Below are 16,812 nucleotides of genomic sequence, written 5' to 3'. Positions count from 1 at the left end.
CTTATATGCATGTCAGACATCCGCCTGGGAACCCTCACCTGCCCTGCATGCCAGGACACATTAATGAGAACAGTGAATTGAGTATTTGCTGGCTGCTAATTTCCTGGCATTCTGGTCGCTAGACCTGCTTTGTGTAAGTAGAGATGCCTTTCGTCGACAAACATCCCACAAAATGATTTGTGACTTTATTAAACCCAGCCGAGGTTTTTGCCCTCTCTGTTCATTTTAAGAGTTCAGGGACTGCATTTTCTCATCCAGGCAGCTTCACTTGCCTGGCAGCAATAGCAGGCTTTTGTGTTTTTACCAATCCTGGGACGGTACAGAGTGCTTAATTGGATAATTTCACTTAACACTCAACATCTCTACTGACAAGGTCCCCTTATGTCTCCACCATCCAAATGCAGGCAAGGCTTAGAAGAAGAGGAACTTGCTTGGATCTAGATAGTTAGGAAGTGACACATATAGAATGTTTCTTTGTGGATGTTTTGTTTTGTTTTGTTTGGAGACAAGGTCTCGCTATATGGCCCTGGCTGACCTGGAATGTGCTGTGTAGACCAGGCTCTTGAGCTCCCAGAGATCTGCCCACCTCTGCTGGTATTGAAGGTGTGCGCCACCACACCCAGTGGAGTGTTTTTATTGGTGTCTCCTTTGGTGTATCAGAGTAAAAGCAGAGGCTGGCAAGATGGCTCAGTGGTTAGAGACACCTGATGTGAAAACTGACGACCTGAGTTAGGTCCCTGGAACACACGTGGGAGAAGAGAGTAGGTGCTCTCTGTTCCCTGATCTCCACGTGTTCACCGTGGCACGTGTGTCCCCCGCACAGATGTACATGAGTCAGAAGGAGGGGAACGTGACACCACGTGGTCCAGCCTCTCAAAGGTCATTGGCTGAAGGAAGGGAACGCGACACCACATGGTCCAGCCTCTCAAAGGTCATTGGCTGAAGGAGGTTCCCCATCACATGCGCACAAAATAAAAAGTACAACGTAATGCAAATGCTCTAAGGAAAAGCAAGGGCTAGAAACATGGGTTAGAGTTTAGAAAGTCCTCACTATTCTTCCAGAGAACTCAAGTTTGGTTCCAAACACCCACATCAGGAGGGTCAGAAATGCCTGTAACTCCAGTTCTGGGGGAACTGATGCCCCCTTTGGGCCTCCAAGGGCACCTGGCATACACACAGAGAGATGCACATGTGCACATGATAAAAAAAAATAAATCTTAAAAAATCAAAGTAAAAGCAAGAGTTGTGTCTTTTTTAGTCCTCGAGTCTCAGACAATCCCTGACTTTTGGTAGACACTCGGTAAATGTTCACCTGCCACCGGGAGCCTTTTCTCCATCAGCGAGCCGGGCTCCTGGTCCTCAGTGCCTCATGTGACGAGTAGTCCTTATAGGTGAGCTGGTGGGAGACAATGAGTCAGGAAGGAAGGCAACCCCCGAGCCAGCGGAGGAAAGACACCAGCTCTACCTCAGCAGCGTGCCAGGACCCTTTTGACTAGAAGTTGAGTCCGTGGAGAAGATGAGGCCCATCCATTTGGCTGGAGACCTTCATGCAAGCTGTGCACCCGTGAGGAATTGTTATTAACTGAAACATTTAGGGGGGCAGTAGCCTGGCTCAAAGCACAAAGGTGCCCACTGTCCTAATCAGAGTTTGAACTCCAGAATCCCTACAAGTGGACAGCACTCACCCCACAACGCTGCCCTCCGACCTCCACACGCATTTTGTGGCACACATGTGCACACGCAAGAATGCTGGGGCACTCACACTTTTTTTTTTAATTAAAAATGTTTAGGATTAAATTTATATTAAATTGAATGATTTGAGCTTTTCTCCTTTGATCCAATATTTTTATACATTTCCAACTTTTAAAGCATTTTTAAAGGGTATTTAATTTTATTTTTATTTATGTGTATCTGAGTGTATGCTATTGAAAGAAATGAAAAACCCGTCAGAGTGACCTAATTACTTTCTGTCTGAACCACGCTGTTTAGGCTAGGCTAAACCATTTCATACATGACAAGGGCCAGGAGCCAGTAACACCTGGGAGAGCATTGCCTCAAGGACAAACAAGAACTGACCAATTAAAAGTATGTCCATATTATGCTTTACCTACATACCCCAAGGACAGGTAGGAACGTACTTATATCCATACTTCATTTGCATAATGATATCATGCTTCTTGAACTTCCCGCCCTTTTGTAATTGTTTGCTGTCCTCAGTTGGGTCCGGGTATGCAAATTAGGTGAGAACTGGTGGTCCTGCAAGATTGTCTATAAAAAGTCCTGTAATCTCTGGAAGGGAGCTCCTCCCACCCTCACTGCGTTGAGGGTGCTGGACGGATGAGTTCCTTGCTTAGGCTCACACTGCACTTTGGCATAAACCTTGCTTTTTTGCATTTAAGTCCCCAAGTCCCTGTTCCCTGGTGGTCTCTCTTTGGGGGCAAGAGTCTGGGCACAACATTATGTGTATGTGTGCAATTACCAATAGAGGCCAGAAGAGGGTGTCAGATCCTCTTTTTTTGTTTGGTTTGGTTTGGTTTTGGTTTTTAGAGACAGGTTTCTCTGTGTAGCTTTAGAGCCTGTCCTGGAACTCACTCTGTAGACCAAACTGTCCTCAAACTCACAGAGATCCACCTGCTTCTGCCTCCTGAGTGCTGGGATTAAAGGCGGGCACCACCATGCCCAATAGAACTGAAGTTATATAAAGGTCGGTGTGAGCCACCTATGGTGGGTACTAGGAACTGAACTTCTCTGCAAGAGCAGGAAGCATGCTTAACCATTGAGCCATCTCTCCAGACAAATTTAACCCACAGATCAAATGCTACCTCTTTGCTCCATTATGGTGACTCGTGGCTGTGATTCTACTGCTTAGGAGACTGAGGTATAAAGATGGCGAGTTCAAGGCCAGCCTGAGCCACATAGGGAGACCCCATCTCAAGATAAAATTAAAGAAATAGACCTGAGTGGTGAATTTCTGCCCCTTGTATTGAGTCCGGGAACTGGCCTTAGTTCTTTCTGTCCTGCTTCCCTCTTCCTCCCTTCCTGAGAAAGTCTACAGTATCCTTTGTGGCTGCTCTCCTCACTCCGCCTAGGCTTGCCTAGTGTCGTGAGACCAAGCGCTGTGGTGTGTGTGGCAGTACTTAACCCCAGCAGGGCTGTGACAGCCTGGGGACCTGTTTCCCCCAAAGGGGAAGTCTGCAGAACTCGGGTTGAGAACTTGCACTGCTTTGTCCAGTTTAAGCCTCTGTTTTTGCCTCTTGTTTTGACTGTTAGTCCCCCATGCTTAATTTATTAGTCTGTACCCTTCCTTCCATTAACGAGGTAGCTTTCTGTTTTCTTCTTTAGCTGATAAATCTCGTTGCCTGGTAACTCTCAGGGGTGTGTGTGTGTGTGTGTGTGTGTGTGTGTGTGTTTGCCCACACACATGCATATGTATGTGGAGCCAAGGCTGTCTTCCTTGATTGCTTTTCACTTTGTCTTTTGAAACAAGGTCTCTTGGTGAACCTGAAATTCACTGGATGGGTAGACTGGCTGCCCAGCGAGCTCAGGAATCCTGTCTCTGCCTTCCCGGTGCTGGGATTACAGGAATGTGCTACTAGGCTCAGTCGGTAAAATGTTTACCATGCAAGCATGATGACCTGAGTGGGGAGCCAGGAGTGGACCAATTCAAGTGGATCCCTGAGCTCACTGACCATCTCTCCTAGCTGAATCAGTAAGCTCTAGGTTCTGTGAGAGACCCTGCCTCAAATGGAGAGGTAACTCAGGAAGACAGACACCCAATGTCACATGAGGACACATATTTGTGCACATCACCTGCACACTTGAATACATGTACACACACACACACACACACACACACACACACACCAGAGAGCACAGAAATGAACTCTCCACTTATTCAAACAGCCCTCTTTTTTCCGTGAGTGTTCTGTGAGAATGGCTGTACCATGTTGGGCTCTGAGGCAAGCCGGTCTCGTCTTCCCTTTCCTGGGTCTGCCCATCACTAGCATGGCTTTCTCCCATCAGCAGACGTTCCCAAAGACATGACCTCTTTGTGAGTACAGAAAGATTTGCCAACGCTGCACTCTGAATTCACGGGGATCTAGCAGAGCGTTCCTCTAGTAACAACACAGAATGTGTGCAGGGTGGAACCTGGGGTTCAACTGATTAACAGATTCAGTAGATGGTTTGGAAAGAAAGACAAAAGAAAATAGATTCAGATTTGAATCGTTAATCTGAACCAAAACCTTTGGAATTTGGGTGCTGAATGCTGAAAATTATTTGGGTTGTGAAATCCAGGTGTTCTTTGTTGTGTCTGGTGCTGGAAAGATGGCTCAGTGGTTGAGGGAGCACTGGCTGCTCTTCTTAAAGGACCCAGGTTCAATTCCCAGAACCTACATGGCAGCTCATAACTACCTGTAATTCCAGTTTCAGGGGATTTAACATATTCACACATACCTGCAAGCATGCAAAACATGAATAAACATGAAATAAAAGTAAATTATTAAAAAAATTTGTCTGGGCCGGGCGGTGGTGGCGCACACCTTTAATCCCAGCACTCGGGAGGCAGAGGCAGGCGGATCTCTGTGAGTTCGAGACCAGCCTAGTCTACAAGAGCTAGTTCCAGGACAGGCTCCAAAACCACAGAGAAACCCTGTCTCGAAAAAAAAAAATTTTTTTTTGTCTGATAGCTCTCAGTTCTCTGTGTGTTCTATTTTGAAATTATCTATAACAGACATTACTTTTTTTAATATTTATTTATTATGTATACAATTTTCTGTCTGTGTGTATGCCTGAAGGCCAGAAGAGGGCGCCAGACCTCCCTACAGATGGCTGTGAGCCACCATGTGGTTGCCGGGAACCGAACTCGGGTCCTCTGGAAGAGCAGGCAATGCTCCCAGCCACTGAGCCATCTCTCCAGCCCCAGACATTACTTTTTAAAGATTTATCTGGTGCAGAGGGTACCAGATCTCATTACAGATGGTTGTGAGCCACCATGTGGTTGCTGGGAATTGAACTTGGGACCTCTGGAAGAGCGGACAGAACTCTTAACCTCTGAGCCATCTCTCCAGCCCCAGACATTACTTTTCTGATGTAGAAACATGTATTTGTGCAAATTTAGAGGCCCTGTGCTTTGTCATAGAGTCACAGTCCAGACTGAGAGTGGTGGCACATGCCTTTAAACACTGCACGTGGGGGCTGAGGCAGTTGAATTGTGAGTTCAAGGCCAGCCTGAGCTTCTTAATGTGGCCGCCTCCAGCGGGGACAGAGGAGAACACAGGAATCTATTCATACGTTCCCAGTTCTCGGTTCAGCTCTGTGTGGCCCTGAGCCGCCTTCTTACCACCTTGTACATATCTTATAAAGGGGAACGATGTATGCTTATGTTTTCAAGAGGGTTTTTAGGTGGAGGAAATCTTTCTGCATCTTTTGGTTGGTTGAGTATTTTTCTGTTTGTGGTTTTGTTTGTTTTCTCCTTTCTTGAGACATGGCCAGTGTAGTTCTGGCTGCCCTGGAATTCCCTGTGTGGACCAGGCTGGCCTCGAACTCACAGAGATGTTTTGTTTTTTGAGACGGTGTTTTCTGTCCTACTATGTGGATCCTGGGGATTGAAGTCAGGTGGTCAGGTTTTGCAGTGGGCACTTTTACCCACTAGGCCTTCTTGCCTGCCCAGGACATCTTCTTAAATATATTTTAATAATATATTTGATAATTATTAAATAAATAAAATATTAAATAAAGTACAAGTATCAATTTCTAAAGTAAATATGTAAAATCTTAAAAATTACTTTGGAGAATTTCATAAATGCGTTTATTTTTCAAGCTGTATATATTTAAATTCACTGTGGAGTTATTTTTAAGAGTTTTTTTATGTGTGTGTTTGTGCGTGCACCCTTAAGACAAATATGAATTTCTCAACTGTGTTATGAATGACAATGTGTTTTATTTGCTTAAGGAAAAATATTTTAAATAAATATTCATGTACATTAAAAAAAACTGTAAGGAATGGGTTCCATTTTAATGTTGTGATAGTTAACAGGCACCAGTAGAGGGCGCTCCATTGCGCCTGTCTTGAATTATGTATGAGCTTGAAAATGGAGGTTTATTGAAAGAAATCCACTTAGAAATATTCAGAGGTTCTACTGAAGGGTGCTTGTCCTAATCCTCCCTAACTCTGAGGGAAAAAACACTACTCTTGAATGTAATTGCCACAGCAAAATACATCTGTATAAAATAAATTTTGGACCTATCAAGGAGTGGAGGCTGAGTTAGGAGGGGGTAGAATTCCAAGCCAGCCTGGACCATGTGGGAGATGTAAGCCTCGCCTGGGGTACATAGTGAATTTGCAAACAGCCTGGGTAAGACCCTATCCTTTAAAACATGAATAACTAAGGCTGGTGAGATGGCTCAGCCGGTGAAGTTGCTTCCTGTCAAGCCTCATGAAACTGACTTCCAGAACTCCCAGAAGGGAAAGAGAAAAACTGACTCAAAGGTGTCCTCTTACCTCTGCCTGTGTATGGTGGCATGCACACACAAACGTGCAAAATAAAGAAATAAAATATAATTTATAATAAAATATAAAAAATTTCAGGGAAAATTTGGTCATTTGAAGAGGGGTGTTTATGGCGGTTGGAAATTGGGTTAAACACATTAACTCTAAGAATAACTGGTCCCTGTGGCGGTGTCACAGTTGATTGTGACAGGGAGAGAGTCTGGATGGGGAAGGGGGAAGGGTCATTGTCTTAGAACTGTCATGTTTGGATAGTGCTCATGCCAAACCTGCGCCTGGGTCGGGGCTTCTGGCCAAAGCCGGGCTGGGCTGAACGAGTGCCACTCCACTCATTTCCTTTCTAGATCCCAGAAGAAAATACCACGTGAGGCTGCTGGCTTACAACCACATGGAAGATGGCTACCAGGCTGACCAGACAGTCAGCACTCCCGGATGTGTGTGTGAGTGACAGCCACAGGGCGTGATGCTGTGTCTCAGACACACCCCTGACCCCACCCTTGTTGGAAATTCAGTTTCTGCTACTACTTGGGGACTGGGTGAGGGTGGGGGGTAATTTCTTCACATCCTCCAGGTGCTGGGCACATCTTGGATGAGTGGGTACTCTGTGAAAGTGGGGTGTTTAAATTCTAAGTGCCTGTTTTAATTTGGCAAGCTGAAGACTGCTGGGAGTTAAGTGGGGAAGGGCGTTGGTTACCTGCAAACTGAATTCCTTTTGTCTGCTTTTGTCTGGAGGCAGGTGTTTCTGATTGCTTCTGCGTGTTCTTCTAGCTTGGCTTTCTCTGCCTTTGGCCAGTACCTCACTTTTCCATCTAGGTTTTTTTGTTGTTATTGGGGATTTTGTTTGCAGGGGCTTTTTTGAGACAGGGTCTCACTGTATAGCCCTAACTGTCTTGGGACTTGCTATATAGACCAGGCTGGCTTGAACTCAGAGATCTGTCTCTGTCTCCTAAGATTAAAGACATCTGCTACCACACTGAAGGTTCTTTTTCCTTTCCTTTCTTTTTTTATGGGGGGTGGGGGGGTGGGAAGCATTGTTTGTTTGTTTTCTAAGATAGGATCTCACAGTGTAGCTCTGGCTTTTCCCCCACTATGTAGACCAGACTGGCCTCCATTTCAGATCTGCAGTCCTCTGAATGCTGGGGTTATAGACATGCACACTAAGACTGTCTGGAGCTATGGTTTTTCCGTCAGTTAAGCAATTGACTGCGTGTCTACCTCACAGAAGAGTCTGTTAGCTTGAGCGAGTCAGGGATAGACTGGGTGGGAGAAAGGACCCAGATCCGCCAGCAGTGGGGTCTTCTCATTTCCCCTTATACCGCTCTACAACACCAGCCCTTGCAGTAAATTCATGTTGCCTTTCTCAATAGCTGTTCGCGACCGCATGGTCCCTCCGCCGCCGCCACCCCACCATCTCTATGCGAAGGCTAACACCTCTTCTTCCATCTTCCTGCACTGGAGGAGGCCTGCCTTCACCACGGCCCAAGTCATTAACTACACCATCCGCTGTAACCCTGTCGGCCTGCAGAACGCCTCTCTGGTTCTCTACCTGCAAACGTATGTAGCTTGTCTTCCCGGTTGTCTCCTTGGCGCTCCTGGCTGCTTACGCTTCTTACTGACTCGGGCTCAGCTTGGGCTTCATCAGGGAGCTCTCATTTCAGAGCCGATGACCTCAAACGTCTGGAAGTTTCGGTTCCTGTTGTTCATTCAGTTCTGGAAACTGCTTCCTTGACGTGAATTGATACATTGACTCTAGGAAACTGGCACTAACGACCCCCTTAACTCTTTAACAGGTCAGAGACCCACATGCTGGTTCAGGGACTGGAACCAAACACCAAGTATGAATTTGCTGTCCGGCTGCATGTGGATCAGAGCTCCAGTCCCTGGAGCCCCGTGGTCTACCATTCCACACTCCCAGAAGGTAGGAGCCGCAGCCTCCCAGTGGAGTTCGTCTCTTAAACTTTATTGATTCAGGTGTTCATTCTTTTATTCGTTATGAGAATGGGTGTTTTGGCTGTATTATGTCTGTGTAGCACATGCTTAGTGTCTGCAGAAGCTAGAAGAGGGTGAAGATGGAGTTACAGATGGCTGTGAGCTCCCATAGATGTGCTGGGACTTGAACTCTGGTCCTCTAGAATAGCGGCTGGTGCTCTAACCACTGTTCCACTATGGACTTTACATAGGTTTAGTTAGTTAGGTTTTTTTTGTTTTTCAAGACAAGGTTTCTTTGTGTAACAATCCTGGCTGTCCTGAAATTTGCTGTGTAGGCCAGGCTGGCCTCGAACTCACAGAAATCTGCCTGCCTCTGACTATATTTTTTTAAACTGGTTTTTGTTGTTGTTTGTTTGTTTGTTTGTTTTGAGACAGGGTCTCACTGTCTATCACAGAACTCAGTTGGTAGACCAGACTGACCTCAAACTCACAGAGATCCACTTGCCTCTGCCTCCTGAGTGCTGGGATTAAAGGTATGTTCTACCACACCTCTCTTTATTTAAGAGAACAAAACAAAACCAAAAAAAAATATTTTAAGGACTTTTTTAAATTTTATTTTTAGATAGGACTTCTCAGTGTAGTCCTGGCTGTCCTGGGACTCACTCTGAAGCATAGGCTGGCCTCAAAGTTAGAGAGGTCTACCTGCCTCTGCTTCCCCTGGGGTTAAAGTGCTGGGATTAAAGACGAGCACCACCACTTGTGGGGTAGTCAGAAGGCTTAGACCTTGATGGCTGCTCTCCTGTATGTCGTGAGTTCAAGGGCAAGCCGAGACCAGAAGACAAATGGAAGTATCTCTGCCACTTTGAGAGAGCCCTGCCCCTGACACCTACCAGCTGATATGTGCTTCTTCATCTCCTTACCGTCTGAATTTTTTTCTCTTTTATATTTAAGAATTTTTTTTTCCTAGTCAGTCATGATGTTCAGACCTTAGTTCGCAGCTCACTGAAAACAGCTTATTAATGCTCTTAGGAGCTGAGCTCAGACCCCATTTTTCTGTGAGTGGCAACCAGGTGCTGCACCCAATGCCGGGTGAATACCTGGCTGTGGGGCAGCTATGGTGTCTGTGGCTCAGGTTATAGTGTTTCGTGCCCCTAACGCTGGTGCGGTTTTGATGATATATATATATATATATATATCCCTTAAGAACACAGCACCAAAGCCCCTCTCTTCTCTGGGAGCAGGCGTTCACATGCAGTCAGCTGATGCTCCAGGACTTCTCTGCTGTTCACACAGAAGTCTTTATTTGAGTCTGTTCTGTAAACACACTAATTCCCTGTGACTTGGGAAATAGCTAAACCTTTAGTCTCAGGAGCATTTGCTTCAAGCCTTTTGGATCAGGCTACTGTTCTAAACATTTTAGTAGGAGCTACAACTTAGAGTTGGTACCAGTGGGAACTTTCTCTGGTGAACAGATGAAACAATAAGCTATCTAACTGTTTGCCCCCTTTCCTCCCTGTGCTAGGAAGCGTTCCTATGACCTCATGCTCGGCGAGTCCCTACTGCCATAAGCTATTCCAATTAGTAGTTTAACAACCGTGTTTCGAAAGTCCTGGAAATCCTGCCCCTTAGACCTAGGGTATTTCTATCTAGATTCTACACCCCCCCTTTTTATATCTATATAAGATTTATTTATTTATTATGTCTACAGTGTTCTGCCTGCACACCAGAAGAGGGCACCAGATCTCATTATAGATGACTGTGAGCCACCGTGTGGTTGCTGGGAATTGAACTCAGGACCTCTGGAATAGCAGCTGGTACTCTTGACTGCTGAGCCATCTCTCCAGCCCTACCCTCTTCTTTATGGTTTTAAAAAAGTATTTCAACCTAAAAGTAAAATTTAGATTGGGGACATAACTCGGTAGGTAGAGTGCTGAGTGATTGCCTAGCATGCATGAAGGCCTCGGTTTTACCCAGTACCACATACACCAGATATGGTGATATCTGGCTGTTCCTGGCTCTTGGGACAGGGGCAGGTGTTAAAGGCCAGCCTCATCTATTTCCTGTTATTACAACAAACCTCAAAAGCAATGATGTTTAAATTTTTTGTCTTTTTTTTTTCTTTTTGGTTTTTAAGACAGGGTTTCTCTGTAGCTTTGGTGCCTGTTCCAGAACTCCCTCTGTAGACCAGGCAGGCCTCAAACTCCCAGAGATCCACCTGTCTCTGCCTCCCCAGTGCTGGGATTAAAGGTGCGCGCCACCACCGCCTGGTTTACAATAGTTTCCGGTTGTGCAGGCTCGTCCATGGTTCTCTGTCAACCAGCATTGGAGTGATTGTCATTCGCATGTCCCCACAGCACCCACGGGCCCCCCAGTGGGGGTGAAAGTGACACTCATAGAAGATGACACTGCCCTTGTTTCCTGGAAACCCCCAGATGGCCCAGAGACAGTTGTGACACGCTACACCATCTTGTACGCTTCCAGGAAGGCCTGGATTGCAGGCGAGTGGCAGGTCCTGCACCGAGAAGGTGAGTGTGACCAGATTATCAAGGACAATGACTGCAAGTTATCAGTGTCACAGGGAGACCAAGGGAGGTGATGCGGAGCCCGTGTTGGATTTACATTCTTCTCTAGAAAGAAACAAATTACTAAAGGTTTTGATTTTGTTCAAAGAACATTGGCAAGCCATCTGTCAATTAAGTTAACCAATCGATCAGTTTGTGTATAAGAGCAGGCATGCATGTGTCTCGGTGCATGTATGGTCGCCAGAGGAAAGCTTTCAGGCTTGGTTCTCGCCTTCCACCTCGTTTAGGCAGGGTCTTGTTAGCTTCAGGACAGCTCACTCAAGAGCTTCCAGTTGTTTCTTTTTCCGTCTCCCACCTCCCCATAGGAGTGCTGGGATTACAGACTCGCCGCAACATCCAGCCTTTGGCATAGGCTCCAGGAATCAAGCTTGGCTTGGCGGGGTTGCTCAGCAAGCCCTTTGCCTTCTGAGCCATTTTGCTGGCCTTTTTTTTTTTTTTTTTTTTTTGGTACAGAGAAAACCTGATTAGGATTTAAGAACACTGCTTAAGATTTTTTAAACATTAGTCTGTTTTTAGCTAAGGAATGATAAATTGCCAAATCCTTAATATTCTTGCTGCATGCTTTTAACATTGCGTTCTGTTTAAAATCTTCAGTCTTCCCTTTGGACATGGCCCATATGGCAGAGTTTAGTAGGGAATCGAAGTGTTACTTCAGCATGCCCTCAACTCACACATGCAGAGGAAAGGAGGGTTTGCCAAGCAATTAAAAGTTTAAGAAGGAAGTGGTGATCTGTAATCCTGGTACTTTTGAGATGAAAAAATTCTAATCTTAAGCCAGCTGAAGCCCAAGCCTATCTCATGGAAGAAAAACAAACAAACAAACAAAAAATTTTTTTTCAAGACAGTCCTGCTGTTCTGGAACTCACTCTGTAAACCAAACTGGCTTTGAATTCACAGAGATCAGCTGGGCGATGGTGGCACACGCCTTTAATCCCAGCACTTGGGAGGCAGAGGCGGGTGGATCTCTGTGAGTTCGAGGCCAGCCTGGTCTATAAGAGCTAGTTCCAGGATAGGCTCCAAAGCTACACAGAGAAACCCTGTCTTGAAAAACCAAGAAAACAAAAACAAGCAAACAAACAAAAAACAGAGATCCACCTGCCTCTGCTTCCTGAGTCTTGGGATTAAAGGTGTGTACCACCACCAGCTGGCAAATCTTCTTTTTTTAAAAACATTTAAATTTTATTTTTAATTAGGTCTGACTGTGGGTTTGTTCATATGAATGCAGTTCCTCATATAAGTCAAAAGAGGGCATCAGATTTCTTAGACTAGGCACTTGGAGCCACCACGTGGGTTCAGGGACGTGAACACAGGTCCCCTGCCAGGGCAGCTAGTGCCCTTAACTGCGGAGCCTTCTCTCCAGCCCTGTACGCTGAAGTCTCAGTGATTTCAGGTCCATATTTTCTGTTCTCACAGGCCCCACTAGGTAGTAACTGGCTTCGGAGGAGACTTGAAGGTACTAAAGATAGGACAGTTAGGTGTCATTATGTTATCAGTGTCTCTAGCAACTTCACAGACCCCTCTAGAGCTTCAAGCAATTGTTACATTGTCTTATTGATTTCATGAATCTCGATTCTGATAGGGGTAAGGAGTCTAGGAACAGTGGGGGGGGGGGATGGAGTCTGGAAGGAAAGGTAAACCTTTGGAAACAAAGTGTCACCAACCTTGGCAGTGTCCCATTAGAGACAGTAAGTAAGTTACATGGCCACACCCTGAGTGACAGTTAGGGCTTCTTAGGGATGTGAATAGGTGGAAACCCGCTGGGGGCTCTTTAATGTCAGTCAAGCTTATGTTCTTTAAAAATAAAAATAAACATTGGGGGTGGCAGCAGAGGTAGAGAGGTCAGAGGACAGCATGGAGGGGTTCCTTCTCTCTGCCATGTGGGGCCTTGGGAATCAGACTTGGTTTGTCATTCTTGGTAGCAAGCCCCTTTATCCTCTTTGCCTTTTTGGGGGCCTACTATGTGTCTTGTGTTAGGTTTGTCTGTCACATGTGTGCAGTGCCTACAGACGCCAGAGGACAGTGTTGAGTCCTCTGGAGCTGGGCTGACACAGCTACCAGACATGCGTGCTGGAAGCTGAACTTGGGTCCTCTAGAAGAGCAACATTTTTAACCTATGAGCCCTCGCTCCACCCCCACTGCACCATCGCTCCTCCCCCTACACCGCCATTGCTCCGCCCCCAGGGTGCCTTCGCTCCTCCCCCTACAACGCCCTCACTCTGCCCCCCACAGCAGTTCAGTTTCAGTCTGCCGTTTCCAAGATGGTTTATTGACACAACACTTGACCAAATGACAGACCTGATTTAATGAGGTGACATAAATATTAATAAGGAGCCGCTTGAGCACGTAGCTTTGAATTCTTCGTTCTCACCTTTCTAAAAGGAGACAATAATTTCCTCTGCCTGTTTTCAAATTGGCCCATTCGGGAGTTTGAGAAAGAGCTCAGAAATGAATGTCCTACCTCATTTCTGGCTCCATGGAGACGCGGACAGTAATTGCAGGCTTTTGCATCTCTGCAAACCTTTCTAACTACATAATTGTGTGCAGGAAAACATGATCCTCTCGCCGCTTGGTGAGATTTCCAGGAACGTTCTTGTGAAAAGCTTTTGTCGTTCATTACATGTGGAGGGCTTTCTTTAGCGTTAGTGCTGTGCCTCAGAAAGAACAAGTAAATAATAAAGAAAAGCAATTGAGGCCTGGTTTTGAAAGAGAAAATACAAAGGAGTCAACCTACAATTACTTAAAAAGCAAGGGACACAGCTTGGAATAAAGAAAGCCTTAAAATGGAAAACTGTCTTTTGTGTCTGAACACAGCAGTCTTAGAAAGAAAAGAGCATAGGAAACAATGGGGAAATAAGGATTTTGTCATATCTGATATTTTTTTTCCCATTTTTTGAAGCAGCGTTTCTCTATGTAGCCCTGGCTGTCCTAGAAGTTACTCTGTAGACAAGACTGGCCCTGAAATTGCAGATCTGCCTGTCTCTGTCCCTCCCCACCCCCTCACCCCAGTGCTGAGATTGGCGTGCATCACTACTACCTGGCTGACAATCTTTAATACGTGTAAATTTATACATAATGTATGTTCATATACCAAATAGACCAAGAATTTAATTTTTTTCTGAATCAAAATAATTGTGGTAATGGGCTGGCAAGATGAAGATGCTTGCCTTTAAGGCTTGATCTCCTGGGTTTGATGCCTGGAACCCACATGGTGGACCTCTGACTGCCACACACAAGCCTCATGTGCTCATGAGGAAACAGAATTTTACACCATTTTCTTTCTTTCTATTTTTTTTTTTTTGTTACAAATTGTTTTTGATGGGTGGAAAGAATGTGTTTACATATATTGCTGATTCACTTACAAAATTTAAATTACTTGGGCTGGGGTTATAGCTCAGCTGGTAGGATACTTACCTAGCTTGCATGAAGTCCTGGGTTTAATCCCCAGCACTGGCTAAAACTGGTCATGGTAGTGTATGCCATGGGATGTGGAGGCAAGGGCGATCAGGTGCTCAGCTTCATCCTTGCCTACATAGGGAGTTTGAGGCTAACTTGGGGGTACATGAGAGTTTTTACTATAAAACAACAAAAACATCTTTTTTCTGAGACAGGATTTCTCTGTGTGTATCCCTGGCTGTCCTGGAACTAGCTCTGTAGACCAGGCTGGCCTAGAACTCACAGAAATTCATCTGCCTCTGCCTACTAGGTGCTGGGGTTAAAGGCGTGTGACACCACTCCAAGACAAACGTTTTTTTTTTTTTTTTTTAATTAAATGAAGAATTTGCTTTTGATAGTGTTAGGTTTTTGCCAAGCATTTTAAAAAATTAAATGTATTTAATGATAGAACAGGAGCATGATTTTCATTTCTTCTTGGGAAGAAATTGGAATGGTCCTCCAGCAAGTTTTAACTTGTCATGGTCTGTCTTTGTTTTGTAATGCCTCTGCCTGCATCCAAGGTACACAGTACAGTGTCTTCCTGCTTCTAAATAGGACTTCGTGTGTTTATTTAGCAGTTGGGTTATTCAAGTCACTCACACTCTTCAGGCCAAGTTGAAACCAGAGACCATAAAAACAAGCCCCATTGGGTTTCTGGCACTGACACTAGTGGCTGGACTCCTCACTGTGTGTGACCTGCAGAGTGGCCGCTCAGGGCTTCAGCTATCGAATTGCCCACACTTCCCTTGCTTATGAGGCACACCCTCGTAAGTGTTCCAGAAAAGCCAGCCCTTGGCTTTGCAGTTGACTGAAGTGAGCCCTTGTAAGCCTTCTGAGGCTGTTGTAGGTCCCTCTGCATCAGGGGAAGAGGAGAACGCTCCCTCCCCACTCCAGGAAAGCCACACAGGGACACAGGTGATCTCAGGCAGATCAGCGTGGCTCAGTGGGTAAAGCCCTTGTCAGCCATTCAAAGCCCCGAGTTCGGTCCCTGGGACCCACCTGGAGGGAGACCTGACTGCTGCATGCTGCCCACTGAGCTCCACATACATGCCATTGTGCACACAGCCACACAGGCAACAGAAATGTGGCAAAATGTTTTAAGAAGGGTTAACCTGTGAGGGGTCGTCAGCCTCTGTGGTTCCCAAGGAAACCTGTGTTTTGTTTTAGAAACATGGTAATCTGCTGCTGAAAGAGTCATTCAACTTTTGGAGAACATTTGTGTTCTTTCACACTTAAATATTTTTTTATTAGTTAATTTTTTTTAACTTTTTTTTTTGTTGTTTTTGTTTTTTTGTTTTTTGAGACAGGGTTTCTCTGTGGTTTTGGAGCTTTAACTTTTATTTTTATGTGTGTGGGTGTTTTGCCTGCACATATATCTGTATATCATTTTTGCATGCCTGGTGCCTATCTGTGGAAGCCAAAGAGCTCACTGGAGCCCCTGGAACTGGACTTACAGAGTTGCGAGCTGCCGAGTGGGTGCTGGGAATTGAGCCCAAATCCTCCGGCAGGGCAGCCAGTGCTCTTAACCACTGAGCCATCTCTCCAGCCACATTTTAAAAAATGTTTGTTTGTTTTGAGACAGGGTTTCTCTGTGTACCCCTGACTGTCCTGGAACTGGCATTATATAGACCAGGCTGGCCCCGAACTCACATAGATCTGCCTGCCTCTGCCTCCAGGGTTCTGGAACTAAAGGCCTACCCACTATGCCCGGCTAAAATTATTTTTATTTATGTGCATGTATGTGTGCCTTTTTGGGATATGCGCTTGTGAGACTCTGATCCCCTGGAACTGGTGTTGTAAGCAGTCGTGAGCCAGTTCCCGTGGGTGCTGGCAATTTAAGTGTTCTGCTTGAGCAAAACCTACTCTTAACTGCTGAACCACCGTTTCTCCAGCCCCTGCTCCTGTTTAAGAAGGAAGAATAGGATCATCTAAAGCAGCTGTTTCCCTAAATAGTTTAAACAATTATAATTAGGAAAGAAAGATTGGTCTTACACTGGAACATTTTTTCTTACACTGGGTTTCTCAAGTCTAATTATAACTGTTGATCCAGGCTCATTACATGTGCTTTTCTTTCTTTATGTGTTGAAATGGCCATAATTAAATGTTCTACATGTCATGTGTATATAAGGAGTAAAACATTATATAGGCATACACAGTATAAACAAACAGTATAAAATAAACTTACTTACACTTTAAGTTCTCATTAAAGTGAAGCAAAACTATGTATGGTGTTTAAAGAATTCCTTCTAAGGGATTAGAGAGATGGCTCAGTGGCTATGAAAATAAACTGCTCTTCAGACGACCCAAGTTCAGTGTCCTGAACCTGCATCAGGGCTGCTGGTAACTGCCTATAACTCCAGC

The 16,812-nt window shown here is 45.3% G+C and overlaps 1 protein-coding gene across 1 annotated transcript in view; it reads left to right on the top strand.

The window, feature by feature from the left end:
* Prtg (protogenin) overlaps nt 1-16,812 on the top strand; it is a 121,770-nt gene that overhangs the window by 88,720 nt on the left and 16,238 nt on the right. The window contains exons 12-15 of the mRNA XM_005347642.3: nt 6,853-6,948; nt 7,876-8,062; nt 8,299-8,426; nt 10,792-10,962. Coding sequence (XP_005347699.1) covers nt 6,853-6,948; nt 7,876-8,062; nt 8,299-8,426; nt 10,792-10,962 — 582 coding nt within the window. The remainder of the gene's footprint in view (nt 1-6,852; nt 6,949-7,875; nt 8,063-8,298; nt 8,427-10,791; nt 10,963-16,812) is intronic.

This window comes from Microtus ochrogaster, chromosome 5 (assembly GCF_000317375.1).
Source record: "Microtus ochrogaster isolate Prairie Vole_2 chromosome 5, MicOch1.0, whole genome shotgun sequence".
Taxonomy (NCBI): Eukaryota; Metazoa; Chordata; class Mammalia; order Rodentia; family Cricetidae; genus Microtus; species Microtus ochrogaster.
This window is presented reverse-complemented; position numbering and strand designations above follow the sequence as displayed.